This window comes from Oncorhynchus tshawytscha, linkage group LG13 (assembly GCF_018296145.1).
Source record: "Oncorhynchus tshawytscha isolate Ot180627B linkage group LG13, Otsh_v2.0, whole genome shotgun sequence".
Classification (NCBI taxonomy): domain Eukaryota; kingdom Metazoa; phylum Chordata; class Actinopteri; order Salmoniformes; family Salmonidae; genus Oncorhynchus; species Oncorhynchus tshawytscha.
In genome coordinates, this window is record NC_056441.1 from 77,797,014 (window position 1) to 77,814,040 (window position 17,027).

The 17,027-nt window shown below is 48.7% G+C and overlaps 1 protein-coding gene across 7 annotated transcripts in view; it reads right to left on the minus strand.

Annotated features, from left to right (window-relative positions):
* The window catches only part of robo2 (roundabout, axon guidance receptor, homolog 2 (Drosophila)), a 388,246-nt gene that overhangs the window by 65,666 nt on the left and 305,553 nt on the right, over positions 1 to 17,027 (minus strand). For 5 of the 7 annotated variants that reach the window (XM_042296385.1, XM_042296386.1, XM_042296387.1 and 2 more), the window contains exons 15-20: positions 14,818 to 15,049; positions 9,677 to 9,801; positions 9,220 to 9,391; positions 7,494 to 7,682; positions 6,033 to 6,059; positions 2,096 to 2,138 (exon numbers count right to left, since the gene is read on the minus strand). In XM_042296385.1, coding sequence (XP_042152319.1) covers positions 2,096 to 2,138; positions 6,033 to 6,059; positions 7,494 to 7,682; positions 9,220 to 9,391; positions 9,677 to 9,801; positions 14,818 to 15,049 — 788 coding nt within the window. The remainder of the gene's footprint in view (positions 1 to 2,095; positions 2,139 to 6,032; positions 6,060 to 7,493; positions 7,683 to 9,219; positions 9,392 to 9,676; positions 9,802 to 14,817; positions 15,050 to 17,027) is intronic. The other 2 variants (XM_042296388.1, XM_042296384.1) reach the window with 1 other exon arrangement.

Consider the following 17,027-nt stretch of genomic DNA (forward strand, 5'->3'; position numbering starts at 1 on the left):
GTAGCAGGTTTACCAACACGTTATTCATTAAAAATATATATATTTAACCTTTTTTTAACTAGGCAAGTCAGTTTACAATGATGGCCTACCGGGGAACAATGGGTTTACTGCCTTGTTCATTGGCAGAACAACATATTTTTACCTTGTCAGCTCGGGGATTCAATACAGCAACCTTTTGGTTACTGGCCCAACGCTCTAACCACTAGGCTACCTGCCGCTCCACTAGGGTACCTGCCGCCCCACTAGGCTACCTGCCGCCCCACTAGGGTACCTGCCGCCCCACTAGGTACCTGGTACCTGCCGCCCCACTAGGCTACCTGCCTGCCCCCACTAGGGTACCTGCCGCCCCACTAGGTACCTGCCGCCCCTAGGCTACCTGCCGCCCCACTAGGGTACCTGCCGCCCCCACTAGGCTACCTGCCACCCCACTAGGGTACCTGCCGCCCCACTAGGGTACCTGCCGCCCCACTAGGGTACCCGTCGCCCCACTAGGGTACCTGCCGCCCCACTAGGGTACCTGCCGCCCCACTAGGGTACCTGCCGCCCCAGTCAGCTAGCAGGGTAGCCTAGTTAGAGCGTCTAGGTTAGAGCGTTGGACTTGTAACCGGTAGGTTGCAAGTTTAAACCCCCGAGCTGACAAGGTACAAATCTGTTGTTCTGCCCCTGAACAGGCAGTTAACCCAATGTTCCTAGGCCGTCATTGAAAATAATAATGTGTTCTTAACTGATATGCCTAGTTAAATAAAGGTAAAAAATATGGTGACAACGATGTAGGCTGTGTGTAGCGGTTTGTCTTGGAAAGTTTTTTTTTACCTTGTCACATACAGCTGATGTGTTGTGCATTGATGTCCACAAGCAAAGGGAAGAGGAGAGATGCGAGAAGAAATACCACGTGGCTGCTATGAAAGTAAACTGTGTTTATGCGTGATCAGAGGTGTATTCATACTGCCAAGTCTGTTGAAAATGTTTCTTAAATGGAAGCAAACGGAACAATACATGGACAAACATACCTGAATTTGTCAAATATAAAATCTTGTTTGCAACTGTTGGTCTAATGATTACACCCTATAGCAGCTAGATGCAGGCTAGAGTCTGCAAGGTGGTATTGAATGTCACTGTCTGTTCATGTGTCACTGTCTGTCACCTTGAATTTGTCTCTCAACCTGTGTGCATCTACATTGTAAACTTTAATTCATAGGCTAGATTGTAGCAATGTGTATATGGAAAATTAGAGTATCATGTATTAGCCTAAACCTATTGCTGTTACATTGATCTGGGTCAATTGACTATGAATAAGAGCTATCCAATATTGCTAAAATAATAAATAAGGCCATGCTCATGAAAAAATAAATAGTCCTCCCTCATCTTAAATGGCACTGACAACCACTGGAACACACAGTGCCGGTTTGGTAGTTTCTTCAAGTTCAATGCTTTGAGCCAAATCCGAAGAGACCCAACGTCTTTAGAGGTGGGTGCAAATCAAAAGGCGCCTCACAACTGCATTCGCTCATCACAAAAGTCAGGTAGCCAAAACACTCCTGCTCCATGAACAGCCTCCGTTCATGCCAGTTATTTTGGCATCCCTTTACCAAACAAAAAAGGCCACTTTTGTATGAATCCATGTTTAGGGAGTTGTGAGAAGCGATAGCAAGTGAGTTAGCTAGCTAGCTGCAAATTATTGGCCTGAAGTGCTTAACCGGAAGACCCCCACAATAAAACCAAAACAGACCCTGCCCAGATTTCTGTTGAAAATGAGATGAATAGCCTAATGTTATAGTCTAATGTTATAGTCTAATGTTATAGTCTAATCTTATAGCATAATGTTATAGTCTAATGTTATAATCTAATGTTATAGCATAATGTTACAGTCTAATGTTATAGTCTAATGTTATAGCATTATGTTATAGCATAATGTTTGACTGGGTTGCTGGGTGTTAGGGAGTTGGTTTGAAAGCCCTTCAGAATAGAGGTGATGTGTTGTGTATGTTGTGGGTTTTGATTGGCAGACTGATGATAAGTGTGGAGTTGTTCGGCTCTGCGTGTGGAGAGAAGGGCTCTCTGTCCCTGATGGAACACTGACGGGAACAACACTCACCTTCCATTGCTCATCAGACCTCCGTCAACACGCTGGAACGTCACTGGGGTCAGAGCGGAGGAGAGGAAAGAGGGGGTGCCAAGACATAAAAAGGACGAGAGAAAAGACAAAGTAATACGTTGAGTTTTCACATAGTTTCAATGACATTGATGACCACATGAAGTCTGTATTACCAACACTAATACCAGTTGAACAGAGAGGGTACTGATGATTTTAGCACCCAATCATTATCAGGAATTCTCCTTGTGAACGATCAGACCACAACACCCCATACTCATGTGTCCTCCCAATGTCTTCTGCAGCTGGCTGGATATTGATGGCTTCACTACGGAATGCAGAGGCCTCACAGTGGCCATTCTTATCATGGAAATTTGAAAAAGATGCTGTGAATAAGTTAGCAGATTGCATTTGTTTGCATAAAGTGACACGTAGTGTATTTCTCCCAAGGACAAGATGCTTGATCAGAGCAGAAACTAATTTGATTTTAAAAAATGTTGGTTTGAGTTATTATCGGATTTGTGATTAGAAAAACAAAATGATTAGAAAAGGCAGAGGGCTCATTAGTCAGGTAGAATTAGATGTGTGGGGGCTGGATGGGAGTGAGTTACAGATCCCTCTAGTAGCAGGGTACTCTGACTAGCATGACTCTCAGAAGCCATGATGTGGCCTGTTCCATTACAGTGATCTATATATAATAAATAAGGGTCTTTGTCAGCAGCTAGTAAAACTTTAGCAGCTCAGAGTAAGAGACCGTTTCATCTCTGCTCAACACGGATGATGACAAGAATACATCAGAAGACTGAGAATGTAAAACTTCAATGGATCACAGGAAATAGAAAGAAAAGAGGTAAAGAAGCCCAGAGTTTTGGAAATCACCCTGTGCAGATGACAGGGGGAGAAGGACAAAAGAGAACCCTGCTTGAGTTGAGGAGCTGATAGTATTTGGCTCATTTGTTGTCTAGATGGAGATTAAAGGGAAGAGGAGGGCTGAACATTTCTTCTCTCCTCTCCCCCACTCAGGTTTATTTCCCGACAAGCCCAGGCACGGGCTAAATAAAGTCCTCAAAGAAAACAAGAAGAAAGGAGGAGAGGAGATGGGGTTTTCTAAATGAAGGAAGTGGCTTGGGTGTGACACAGAAAGGGGCTGCTGGTAGGATAACCTCTCCACTGTGTCATCAACCACTACAGATTCAACCAACCAAAACATCTTTACCATAATCATTCTTGAATGGTACATGAGCATGTTGAAGTATGAGAGTAAAACAAACCACAACACAGGATAATGATTAAAATAAGAACTCCCTTCTTAAACCTTTACTGTTCTTTTGCTTCAGTCATACCACACTGGTTTATTTGCATTCAGCTTTGACAACTACTCTATAGCTACTTCTCTTTGTTCCACTACCAATAAACTATTCTCTTTCTCTCTCTCTCCATTTACTAGGAGAAGAAGAAGAGGAGGGAGAAGGGAATACGGAGGCTGATACTGTGCTCTGCCGTGGGGAGACCTCTGATGTCCATATCTGTGCTCAGACACATTTCTGCTCTGCTGTGGAGGACTTTAATGTTAGCCAGCCTGACGTGGCTGTGCCCAGATAAGCACTTTCTCCAATATGAATACAGATGAATCCCCTTTAATAACCATTAAAGGGGGGAGGACATAATCAGCATATACAAATTCCATCAAATCTTCTCCCCTGCTGGCCGCGTGCCTCCACAAACCCGTGATTTACTCTCCTGTATGACTGCTTTACTGTAGGAGACAGACGGGAGGACACTGTGTGGGCATCACCTCATCTCCTAGCTCCTAGCTAGCGAACACCCTAAAATGACACACCACTAAAATACAACCACCATCATTTTCATATTAAATCTATCTAAACCAGTCCTATTCGTCCCTTTTAGTCCTTGACTCAAATGTCATCTTCCAGTGGACACCACCCTGATCCTCTAGCCTCAGTGCAGTGTGCTTACAATCTAATACACACACATACACTCTTCAGTTTCCCTAGTATGTTTGAGTGGATCACTTATCTCCCAGCGGCCAGAGCACCAGGTGAGAATAGGGAGATCGGGGAGAGAAGCAGGTGTCACACCCTGATCTGTTTCACCTGTCCTTGTGATTGTCTCCACCCCCTCCAGGTGTCGCTTATTATCCCTGGTATAGTTATCCCTGTGTTTCTCTATACCAGTTTGTCTTGTTTGCCAAGTCAATCAGCATTTTTCCTTTTGGTTCTAGCCCTCCTGGTTTCGACCCTTGCCTGTCCTGACTCCCAACCCACCTGCCTGACCATTCTACCTGTTCTGTCTTCAAGCCTGCCTATCCTTTTGTACTGTTTGGACTGGGATCTGGTTACTGAACCCCTTGCCTGGCCAGACCTCGAGACTGTCCTTCGTCTGGTACTGTTTGGACTGGGATCTGGTTACTGAACCCCTTGCCTGGCCAGACCTCGAGACTGCCCTTCGTCTGGTACTGTTTGGACTGGGATCTGGTTACTGAACCCCTTGCCTAGCCAGACCTCAAGACTGTCCTTCGTCTGGTACTGTTTGGACTGGGATCTGGTTACTGAACCCCTTGCATGGCCAGACCTCGAGACTGTCCTTTGTCTGGTACTGTTTGGACTGGGATCTGGTTACTGAACCCCTTGCCTGGCCAGACCTCGAGACTGTCCTTCATCTGGTACTGTTTGGACTGGGATCTTGTTACTGAACCCCTTGCCTGGCCAGACCTCAAGACTGCCCTTCGTCTGGTACTGTTTTGGACTCTCACCTGTCCCTAGACCTACCTCTTTCCTACCCCTTGGATTAATACATATCGGAGCTCAACCATCTGCTTCCTGTGTCTGCATTTGGGTCTCGCCTTGTGTCCTTATAGCAGAGGGTGTATCACAGAGAGGATGTGTTGACTGGAGTGGCAAGACTACAGCCAGGACCCCCAGCCAGCCTCCCTGCACTGGCCTTATCTCAGTCACACTGCTGGTACTGGACCAGTAGAGAGGAACCCCAGTCTGAGGGACTCATTTAATCTGTAATGGACTATGTTCTTCTCCATTCTCCATCGCATCCCTCTGTTTCTCCAGGAGAGTACACTGAGCAGACAGAGGCTTTTCTCTCCTGTATTTACAGTTTATTCCATCGAGAGACCGAGGCTGATTGCTTGCTTGCTCAACGTTGGTGCCAGTCATGTCCACTTTGGGAGAGCATGTACTATGAATGCTTTACAATATAGGGATAACATTGTTACAGTTATCAAACTAACTGCAATTAGCATATTAGTCCAGGACATATAGAGTAGAGGAGCAACTTAACACTAGGAAGAGGGATAAAGAAAACTACCATCAAAACTACAAACAAGTAGCCATTGAGGATATTTCAGAGGGGGAACATAATCACATATAACTACCAATCAACACCAACACCAACACCTGTAGAAAGAGAAGGACCCCTTCAAGCCCAATGCATACATCTCACAGGAACATCAAGAGGGGAGTCAAGCATCTTAAGGAGAAATACCCACTAGCATCAAGAGGAGAGACGCAACAGAGATACCAGACAGACGAATGTTCATTGAAACATTGACGGTCAAAACACCCATACATAGACACACAGCAACACAGTACAGTATGACAACCAGGCTGATGACTCAGCTGGGATAGGGACAGTTGTTTGCAGTGCTCAGGCCCTGCCCAATTAAAAATCCAGAACATTTTCAAAGTACGAATTTAGGCAGGAGCTATTTCAATCTCTTCCAGTGGGAAACAGGTGTGAAATATGGGGTTTTGCCACCTCAAGGTAGGGATTTGATTTGTATTGGGCAAGGCCTGGAGTCTGTCAAACATATATAATGTAGGCAGGAGAGGAGAGGAGAGTTGAGGGACCTGTGGCAGGAGGTGAGGAGGGGGAGGGGAGGGGAGGGGGACGGACAAATGAACAGTACCTGCAGGGGTGAAGGTGAAGGACTGAACTGCAAAACAAGAAGACAGAAAAGTTGTGTGTTAAAAGCCTGCAGAGGTGCTGTAAGCAGTGCATTGGGGGAGCTCTGCACACTGGGGCTGGGGGATAGGGAGGCCAAAGGGGGCCAGAGGAGGGGGCCCATCAACATGACCCAAAAAGCAGCTCAGAAGCCACAGAGATGTAGAGACAGCACCAACAAGATAACACAACATACACAAAATGTAACAAACAGAAATTAAGAACAGGTTACAGCCATTTGACTGACTGTGGCAACATCAAGAAACTGTTCAGGTTCTAAAGTCAAATTGCTGAAGGAATTAAATAAGAGATGTGAAAGAAGAAAAAATACAAACTATTGAGAGAGAGAGAGAACTATTTTTCTTGTACTGTTGATTTAAAGTCCTAAAGCCATTGTTGAATAACATTACATGCATTGCTAATGTGCCATCTACTTCCCACTCTCTAATTAAATAGGCTGGCAGAGGAAGGCTGTCCATGGTGGTTGACTGTCCTGACTGGGGTCGAGCACCCACACTCAGTCTGAAATGTCAGGGTCGGTGTGTAGGAGGATGGATGGACTGGCTCCAGCTCCAGCATGGCTCAGTCCTGAGTGACCGGCCAGACCAGCAGAGTCAGTTATACCAGCGACCCACTCAGGCCATGCCACCCTAGGCTAGTATCAACACCGTGGGAGGATGTGTCAAACATCACAACTTGATTCGCGCCAAGACTCTGCTCTGCTTCAAGATATTCCATCTGAGCCTCACCATCTCAGACAATAGAAATATCCCCTCACAATAGAGTCAATAAATAAGTATTTTAAGCATAGTGATGCTAATGAGGAAGTTTGTTGAGTACTCTGCATTGGTGGCAAGAAAACAAGCTCCCAGAGGTAGGGTGTGTATTTGCACAAGTACAGTACAGTTTGTATGTTGTGTGCAGAATTGGTGTCTGTGTGCACTCTCCAGTCTGCCTGTCTAACCTGCGTAGTTGCTGTGTGTACTCTCCAGTCTGCCTGTCTAACCTGCGTAGTTGCTGTGTGTACTCTCCAGTCTGCCTGTCTAACCTGCGTAGTTGCTGTGTGTACTCTCCAGTCTGCCTGTCTAACCTGCGTAGTTGCTGTGTGTACTCTCCAGTCTGCCTGTCTAACCTGCGTAGTTGCTGTGTGTACTCTCCAGTCTGCCTGTCTAACCTGCGTAGTTGCTGTGTGTACTCTCCAGTCTGCCTGTCTAACCTGCATAGTTGCTGTGTGTACTCTCCAGTCTGCCTGTCTAACCTGCGTAGTTGCTGTGTGTACTCTCCAGTCTGCCTGTCTAACCTGCGTAGTTGCTGTGTGTACTCTCCAGTCTGCCTGTCTAACCTGCGTAGTTGCTGTGTGTACTCTCCAGCCTGCTGGTCTAACCTGCGTAGTTGCTGTGTGTACTCTCCAGTCTGCTGGTCTAACCTGCGTAGTTGCTGAGCCCCTTCCTCTTCTTCCTCCTCCAGTACAGCCAGATACTGAAGCCCATGAGGATAACCCAGCAGGCCCCTCCGATCCCCGCTATGAACGCTGGCTGCTTCACCACGTCTGTGATCTGCTCCGTGATGCTGTTGTTCCTGTTCCCACTTATGATCACGTCACGGAAGTCCTTACCTGGGGTGGGAGGGACAGGAGGAGGGGGACAGGGGGACAGGGGGACAGGGGCGACAGAAGGGACAGGGGGACAGGAGGGACAGGGGGGACAGGACAGGGGGCAGGAGGGGCGACAGGAGGGACAGGGGGACAGGGGGGACAGGAGGGGGACAGGAGGGACAGGGGGACAGGAGGGACAGGGGAGGGGCAGGAGGGGCAGGGGGGACAGGAGGGACAGGGGGACAGGAGGAGGGGGCAAGGGGGACAGGAGGGACAGGAGGGGCAAGGGGGGGGGGCAGGAGGGGCAAGGGGGACAGGGGGACAGGAGGGACAGGAGGGGGACAGGAGGGACAGGGGGACAGGGGGACAGGGGGACAAGGGGGACAGGAGGGGCAGGAGGGGCAAGGGGGACAGGAGAAACAGGGGGGACAGGGGGACAGGAGGGGCAAGGGGGACAGGAGGGACAGGAGGGGCAAGGGGGACAGGAGGGACAGGAGGGGCAAGGGGGCACAAGGAGGGACAGGGGCGACAGGAGGGGCAGGAGGAACCAGTGTGAGGGTGTGTATACCAGGTTGATTGTTTAAAAAACAATGCGGAAAAAGTATTCAGCATTGTAATAAACCATTTTGTAATAAACCATGTTGTCCCCCCCACATATTCACTAAGAGCTCAATTCTACCTCAAGATATGCCTTCGACCTCAACAGGAAAATGTGAATTCTATGCACAGAGTTGTAGTTAGGATTGGGCTCCAGGTATAGAGCAGTAGATACGATAAGACATAGAGGCAATACCAGAGTCTTGTCAATTACAGCTAACATATTGACTGAGAGAGTAGAACATGGGTGTGCAGACAGAGAGAGGGGAGGGAGGTGAAATCCTAAAAGCTGATGACAACCCCTCAGGTGATCCTGCTGTTTGCTTAGCTCAGACTCTAATTTTCTTCAGTAAAATAGACCATGTGAGATGAGAGGCACACACCCTGTTCCGGATCGATCTTCCAATCGAAGCTCACTCTGACTTGTCTGCCTGACACTATTTCATGGAGTGCAATAAGAATTGGTTCCCAGAAGAGCACACATGACAATATATGTGCAATCTTTGGCTTGGACAACTGAGATGGATTATAGGAGTGACATTGGGGAAATAAGAGTATGCTATAGGCCAAGCCATCAGTTATGGGTGAAATCAGACAATCTGCCCCTGGTCCACATAAATCACACAGAACTACACCACAGCCCGGCAGCTACATATCAAAATAACAGAGGTATGGTTTAAATACAATCAGTCTGACTGATCATTCATGTCACACACTCTCTAATAGTAAATACTTTTGCCCCAATCAGTGATAATATTGAGCATTTTGTGTTCACTGCCTAGAGGCCATGTTAATTGCAGTAATGTTTCATTTATTTTAAATTTTTTTACGATATCTGTCAAAAGTGAAATGGGCTTTTCTGTAATTATGGATGAGTAATCAATAGACCACTTTTACATTCCTACATCATTCTACTATAAATCTCCCTTTAGCTAACCCCCTCCCCTTCCCCGTCTCTTACCAATGACGATGGGCTGAGGTTCACTCTTGACCCCCACCCCTGCGCTGGTGCTGGCGGCAACCTCCACCCGATACAGCACCCCCACCTGAAGCCCCCCCACAACCACCGACCGGATGGCTGCATCCACCGTCTTATTCACGTGGAAGCGTGTCTCATTCCCTAGGCACCAGATCTGAAGAGAGGGAGAGGGAGAGGGAGAGGGAGAGGGAGAGAGAGAGAGAGGGAGAGAGAGAAGGATAAGGAGAAGGAGAAGGAGAAGGAGAGGGAGAGAGAGAGAGGGAGAGGGAGAGAGAGGAGAGAGAGAGGGAGAGAGGAGAGAGAGAGGGAGAGAGAGGGAGAGAGGAATAGAGCGTCCTGTCACAGTGGCGTCAGGTAGAGTATTATATTGATTCTGATGGCATCTCAGTAAGCCAGAGTCATCAGGTTACATCCAGTCTATCTTCTTTCAGTAACCTGCCTTGTACTCCTGGATGATGCCGTTCTGGTGGTCTGGAGGAGGGGGGTCCCAGGAGATGCTGATGGAGGTGCTGTTCTGATTGCCCACCATCAAGACTGTAACCTGCAGGGGAGGGGCACTGGGAGCTAGGGTTGAGGGGAGACAGATAGGGGGGGGGTAGACTGGTCAGGGAAGAGGGATAGCATTCCATTCTCCGATACACACACAACCTCACACACACACACACACACACACACACACGCAAGACACTCATACTCTCTCACACTCATCTTTATTGTGTTGGGAGTGTGTGTAGTTGTTAGCAGGTGGAAGACACAGGTGGCTGTGGGGAGAGCAGCAGCTCATTAGAAGGGGATTTACATGGAGAACAGGCAGGTCTGACATGTCCATCTTTAACATTTCACTATGATTTAATATCCCAGCCCTTGCTCCTGCTCCAACACAGAGGGATTCACACACAGAATAGTGCTATTGATTTTCAGAGTAACAGCCAGGCAGAGTCAGACAAGTCTCCTCAGTCAAGCTATGACTCCCACATTGACTCAGCCAGGGTGGCATGTGGGTCAACAGGCTTATAGGATGAGCTGTACAGCAGTGCAGTCATACGTGAGGAAAATATGAAGACATTTATTTTTGGGAGAATTGAAACACGAGGCTAGGTAAACATATTGACTGGTTTCATCGATCAGCCAGGTGGAACTAAAGCCAGTGGGGTAGAGAGCAGGGGTGGGGGGAGGGGGGCTCTAAAGCGAGGAACAGCTCTATAGATGGGGTTTGTACATGGCCTGAGAGACAGAGCCCAGAGCTCACAGCAGACACCAGCCCCTGAGAGACAGAGCCCAGAGCCCACAGCAGACACCAGCCCCTGAGAAACAGGGCCCAGAGCGCACAGCAGACACCAGCCCCTGAGAGACAGGGCCCAGAGCCCACAGCAGACACCAGCCCCTGAGAAACAGGGCCCAGAGCGCACAGCAGACACCAGCCCCTGAGAAACAGGGCCCAGAGCGCACAGCAGACACCAGCCCCTGAGAGACAGGGCCCAGAGCCCACAGCAGACACCAGCCCCTGAGAGACAGGGCCCAGAGCCCACAGCAGACACCAGCCCCTGAGAGACAGGGCCCAGAGCCCACAGCAGACAACAGCCCCTGAGAGACAGGGCCCAGAGCCCACAGCAGACACCAGCCCCTGAGAGACAGGGCCCAGAGCCCACAGCAGACACCAGCCCCTGAGAGACAGGGTCCAGAGCCCACAGCAGACACCAGCCCCTGAGAGACAGGGCCCAGAGCCCACAGCAGACACCAGCCTCTGAGAAACAGGGCCGACAGCCCACAGCCGACACCAGCCCCTGAGAGAGAGGGCCCAGAGCCCACAGCAGACACCAGCCCCTGAGAGAGAGGGCCCAGAGCCCACAGCAGACACCATCCCCTAAGAGACAGGGCCCAGAGCCCAAAGCAGACACCAGCCCCTGAGAGAGAGGGCCCAGAGCCCACAGCAGACACCATGTTTCATTATTAACCTCACATCGTTGTCATCACATAGAAACTCACTGACCAAGCGTGCGCGCGGGTAAACGGATAACAACGAAGCAAACTGAAAATAAAGTTTAAAAAAATAATGTATTTCTCATTTCCGCTGCGACTGGCAAGGGAGTCAAACCACAGCAGAATGCTGACAGGTCAATTACTCTGAGGCTGCCTCTCTCTCACCTTCCCCAGCTAGCCCCCACCCCTTTCCAAAATGGCACGTGTCATGCTGCAGATCAACGCTCATCCCTCACTGGAGTCATACTGGTACACTGACCCCCAAAAGGCCAAGAGAGGACCAGGCATGGAGGACGAAGACAAACGGCTCCAATGATGAACACCATATTAGAAACCCCCACCAACGGAGCAGCACATCTCCCAGCATGCTTAGAGGCCTCCGCCTCCCTCCGCAGCTGTGTTAGATTACACAAAGGTGACAAAACGCTAAGTAGCAGCAGCCATCAGAGACAATGTCATTCAAAGTTAACGTTATGAATGATTTAACAGCTTATGAATATGCATATTTGCACTAAACAATACACAGTTCTCGTTAGGAACAGTGGCGGCTGCTCTAATATAGCCATTAACCTAGTGATGTATGGCTGGCAGGAATGTGACCCTCTGTCTCCACACACACACACGTACACACACGCACACACACGCGCACACACACACGCACGCACGCACGCACGCACGCACGCACGCACGCACGCACACACACACACACACACACACACACACACACACACACACACACACACACACACACACACACACACACACACACACACTCACACACACACACACGTACACACACACACGCACACACACACACACGCACACACACACACGCACACACACACACGCTGCCATCACTCCCATACTAAACAGTGGAGTGCTAATCTGGGCCTCAGAGCTATTGAGATATGCAGTAACTAATTTTCTATGCTGGGAAAAGACAGACAGCAGGCGGTAGATACTGTACTGTTGGCCTCCTACCCCCACTGACTACTGATTCTAACTCCCCCCAAGAACCAGGCAGGCTGGCTGGGTGTTTATCATACTAGATGGGCCTCTCTGGTCCCTTCTGAGTCCCTGTCAGTGGACTTCATATCACTGGAATGTGTTCAAGAGAATGTTCTATCCGTAGAATGTGTTCTATTTATCATCCCCTTGGCTTGACTGTCTGCCTCCCCTCTCCAGATGGACCAGAGAGAAGAAGAAGAGAGAAACAAAGTGAATGACAGAGGGTAGAGTAATGGTATTATCCTATCATCCTCCTGGTGGAGATGCTCTGGGGATGTGGATGCTATAATAATGTTAGCTGATGTACACTGAGTTTTAAATCACTCTCCATACCCCTATTACCAATAAACTAACTAACTCCACCGGTCTCACAATGTCTGTCCTGTGGTCTCACAGTGTCTGTCCTGTGGTCTCACAGTGTCTGTCTCGTGGTCTCACAGTGTCTGTCCTGTGGTCTCACAGTGTCTGTCTCGTGGTCTCACAGTGTCTGTCCTGTGGTCTCACAGTGTCTGTCTCGTGGTCTCACAGTGTCTGTCCCGTGGTCTCACAGTGTCTGTCTCGTGGTCTCACAGTGTCTGTCCTGTGGTCTCACAGTGTCTGTCTCGTGGTCTCACAGTGTCTGTCCTGTGGTCTCACAGTGTCTGTCCCGTGGTCTCACAGTGTCTGTCCCGTGGTCTCACAGTGTCTGTCCCGTGGTCTCACAGTGTCTGTCCCGTGGTCTCACAGTGTCTGTCCCGTGGTCTCACAGTGTCTGTGTCATGGTCTCACAGTGTCTGTGTCGTGGTCTCACAGTGTCTGTCCCGTGGTCTCACAGTGTCTGTCCTGTGGTCTCACAGTGTCTGTCCCGTGGTCTCACAGTGTCTGTCCCGTGGTCTCACAGTGTCTGTCCCGTGGTCTCACAGTGTCTGTCCCGTGGTCTCACAGTGTCTGTCCCGTGGTCTCACAGTGTCTGTCCCGTGGTCTCACAGTGTCTGTGTCGTGGTCTCACAGTGTCTGTCCCGTGGTCTCACAGTGTCTGTGTCGTGGTCTCACAGTGTCTGTCCCGTGGTCTCACAGTGTCTGTCCCGTGGTCTCACAGTGTCTGTCCTGTGGTCTCACAGTGTCTGTCCCGTGGTCTCACAGTGTCTGTGTCGTGGTCTCACAGTGTCTGTCCCGTGGTCTCACAGTGTCTGTCCCGTGGTCTCACAGTGTCTGTCTCATGGTCTCACAGGAACCTCCTGCACAGTCTCTACCTCTCTCTGTCTGTCTCTGCCTCTCTCTGTCTGTCTCTCCCTCTCTCTGTCTGTCTCTGCCTCTATCTGTCTGTCTCTGCCTCTATCTGTCTGTCTCTGCCTCTCTCTGTCTGTCTCTGCCTCTCTCTGCCTCTGCATGTGACTGGGATGGGTCGACACACACAGAGGTTCTGCTGTGACAGAAATAGAAAGAGCTAGATCTCTCAGAGGGCCCAGGCTGCAGACAGAGAAGAGGCAGGGAGTTTTATCAGTGCTGGTAATAGCTGGGATAGGCAGGTGCTGTGGGGCGGTGTGTGTGTGTGTGTGTGTGTGTGTGTGTGTGTGTGTGTGTGTGTGTGTGTGTGTGTGTGTGTGTGTGTGTGTGTGTGTGTGTGTGTGTGTGTGTGTGTGCGTGTGAGATGAAGCAGTCACAGGGCATACATAGCAAACATACAACATACATAGTGCTGCAGCATACAGGGGCTGGTCACAGGAGACAGGACTCCTCCACTGAAACTGGGGGAAATAAATGGACCTATCACAGCAGCCGGATCTGAACTGTCTCCTCTCTTCCCAGGGCTGGATGTGGTTGTTTAGGGAAAGGAATGGAGGGAGGACATAGCCTTGGGCTATCTGTGTGTTTATGTTGGTCGTGTTCCCCTGCATGGACTGTACATGTTTGTCTAACCTACTATACACCTTCATCACATGAATAGGTACAGCATGTACAACTACAGCACTTTCATCTGCCTATTCTTAGTGTAACAGGTAATGATGGGAATCCCAGTTCTACTCCATTAGAAGTGGGAAAGTATGGAGGATCCAACAGGCTGGCCCAAGGCCTGGAGGTATGGATTGTGTGTGTGTGTGTGTGTGTGTGTGTGTGTGTGTGTGTGTGTGTGTGTGTGTGTGTGTGTGTGTGTGTGTGTGTGTGTGTGTGTGTGTGTGTGTGTGTGTGTGTGTGCATGTGTGTGTGTATCAGTGTGCAGCATGCCTCTCTCTGGCCCTGTCATGTCATGTCAGAGTCAGGCTGAGGGTGACAGCTTCACTTCCCAGCAGGAAGTGAGCGAGCACTGTGTCCAATCACAGCTCAGCTCATGGCTGCAGGGTGATGGATGAGAAGCGGGCCAACAGAAACAATCATAAACAATCAAGCACAGCAGAAAGGTCAGCATGCTACACAGTGGCAGGACACACACACACACACACACACACACACACACACACACACAATAGCTCTAAAATGTCACAGAGACAGAGTATTGTGAGCGACATGTATGATATCATGGCAATTGGACGCCCTACAGGGAAACATGTCAAACAGTTATTCTAAATCTGGACGGAGGAAAATGTCCATGAAATAACATGGTGATTTCTTTACCTTCCTCTGTGGTGCGAGCCGACCTGGACTCACTGTCCATGCCCTGGAACTCATTGAAGTAGGGCCGGACCTTGAACTCATAGATGATGCCTTTCTTGAGGTTGGAGAGGACCACACTGCGCTCTGAGGGGATCTTCACATCCTGGGTCTGCCAGGGTCCTGGGGAAAACAGGCCAGACATCTGCCTGTACAGAACTCTGTAGCCCTGGATAAACTGGGACTGACGGTCCACCTGGGACAGAGACATGGGGAGAAGAGAAGAGAGGGTTTAGCTTCACTCACCTGTTCGAGGTTCCTAGGAAACACAACATTTATTTTCTCAGTTGGGACAGAGTTAAAAGGAAATACAACATGTCTTCTCTTCAGTTGGGACAGAGTTATGAGGAAATACAATATGTCTTCTCTTCAGTTGGGACAGAGTTATGAGGAAATACAACATGTCTTCTCTTCAGTTGGGACAGAGTTAAGAGGAAATACAATATATCTTCTCTTCAGTTGGGACAGAGTTGGGACAGAGTTAAAAGGAAATACAACATGTCTTCTCTTCAGTTGGGACAGAGTTATGAGGAAATACAATATGTCTTCTCTTCAGTTGGGACAGAGTTATGAGGAAATACAACATGTCTTCTCTTCAGTTGGGACAGAGTTAAGAGGAAATACAATATGTCTTCTCTTCAGTTGGGACAGAGTTAAGAGGAAATACAACATGTCTTCTCTTCAGTTGGGACAGAGTTAAGAGGAAATACAACATGTCTTCTCTTCAGTTGGGACAGAGTTAAGAGGAAATACAACATGTCTTCTCTTCAGTTGGGACAGAGTTATGAGGAAATACAACATGTCTTCTCTTCAGTTGGGACAGAGTTAAGAGGAAATACAACATGTCTTCTCTTCAGTTGGGACAGAGTTAAGAGGAAATACAACATGTCTTCTCTTCAGTTGGGACAGAGTTAAGAGGAAATACAATATGTCTTCTCTTCAGTTGGGACAGAGTTATGAGGAAATACAATATGTCTTCTCTTCAGTTGGGACAGAGTTAAGAGGAAATACAACATGTCTTCTCTTCAGTTGGGACAGAGTTATGAGGAAATACAACATGTCTTCTCTTCAGTTGGGACAGAGTTAAGAGGAAATACAACATGTCTTCTCTTCAGTTGGAAATACAACATGTCTTCTCTTCAGTTGGGACAGAGTTAGAGGAAATACAACATGTCTTCTCTTCAGTTGGGACAGAGTTAAGAGGAAATACAACATGTCTTCTCTTCAGTTGGGACAGAGTTAAGAGGAAATACAACATGTCTTCTCTTCAGTTGGGACAGAGTTAAGAGGAAATACAACATGTCTTCTCTTCAGCTGGGACAGAGTTAAGAGGAAATACAACATGTCTTCTCTTCAGTTGGGACAGAGTTAAGAGGAAATACAACATGTCTTCTCTTCAGGTGGGACAGAGTTATGAGGAAATAGTTAAAGATCATGACCATAGGTGTGCAGCACAGTAGTCAAACACCAGAGTACATAAAACAATGCTGCTCAACAGATGTACTTGTTTCTCCCCAAGATCACATCGTGCCACTTTAGAGGCTGTTCCAGTTTTAATGGGTCTTTTATCATCAGAGCTGACACAATTAACTCAATTAGCATCTTTCCTCCGAGAGAGAGCGAGAGCAGAGAGAGAGAGCAGAGAGAGAGAGCAGAGAGAGAGAGCAGAGAGAGCGAGAGCAGAGAGAGAGAGAGCAGAGAGAGAGAGAGCAGAGGAGAGAGAGAGAGAGAGGGCAGAGGAGAGAGAGCAGAGAGAGCAGAAGAGAGCAGAGCAGAGAGGAGAGCAGAGCAGATGAGAGAGCACAGTTGGGAGAGAGAGAGAGAGAGAGAGCAGAGGAGAGAGAGAGAGAGAGCAGAGAGAGAGAGAGAGAGCAGAGGAGAGGAGAGAGAGCAACGCAGAGAGTAGAGTTAGAGAGAGAGAGAGAGCAGAGAGAGAGAGAGAGAGAGAGAGAGAGAGAGAGAGCAGAGCAGCAAGAGAGAGAGAGAGAGAGCAGAGGAGAGCGAGGATAGGAGAGAGAGACAGAGAAAGAGAGAGAGAGAGCAGAGGAGAGTGAGGATAGGAGAGAGAGACAGAGAGAGAGAGAGAGAGAGACAGAGAAAGAGCAGAGGAAAGAGAGAGATAGAGCAGCATGGCATTATCTCCCTCTCTCTCAGCACACTGAGCACACAGCACC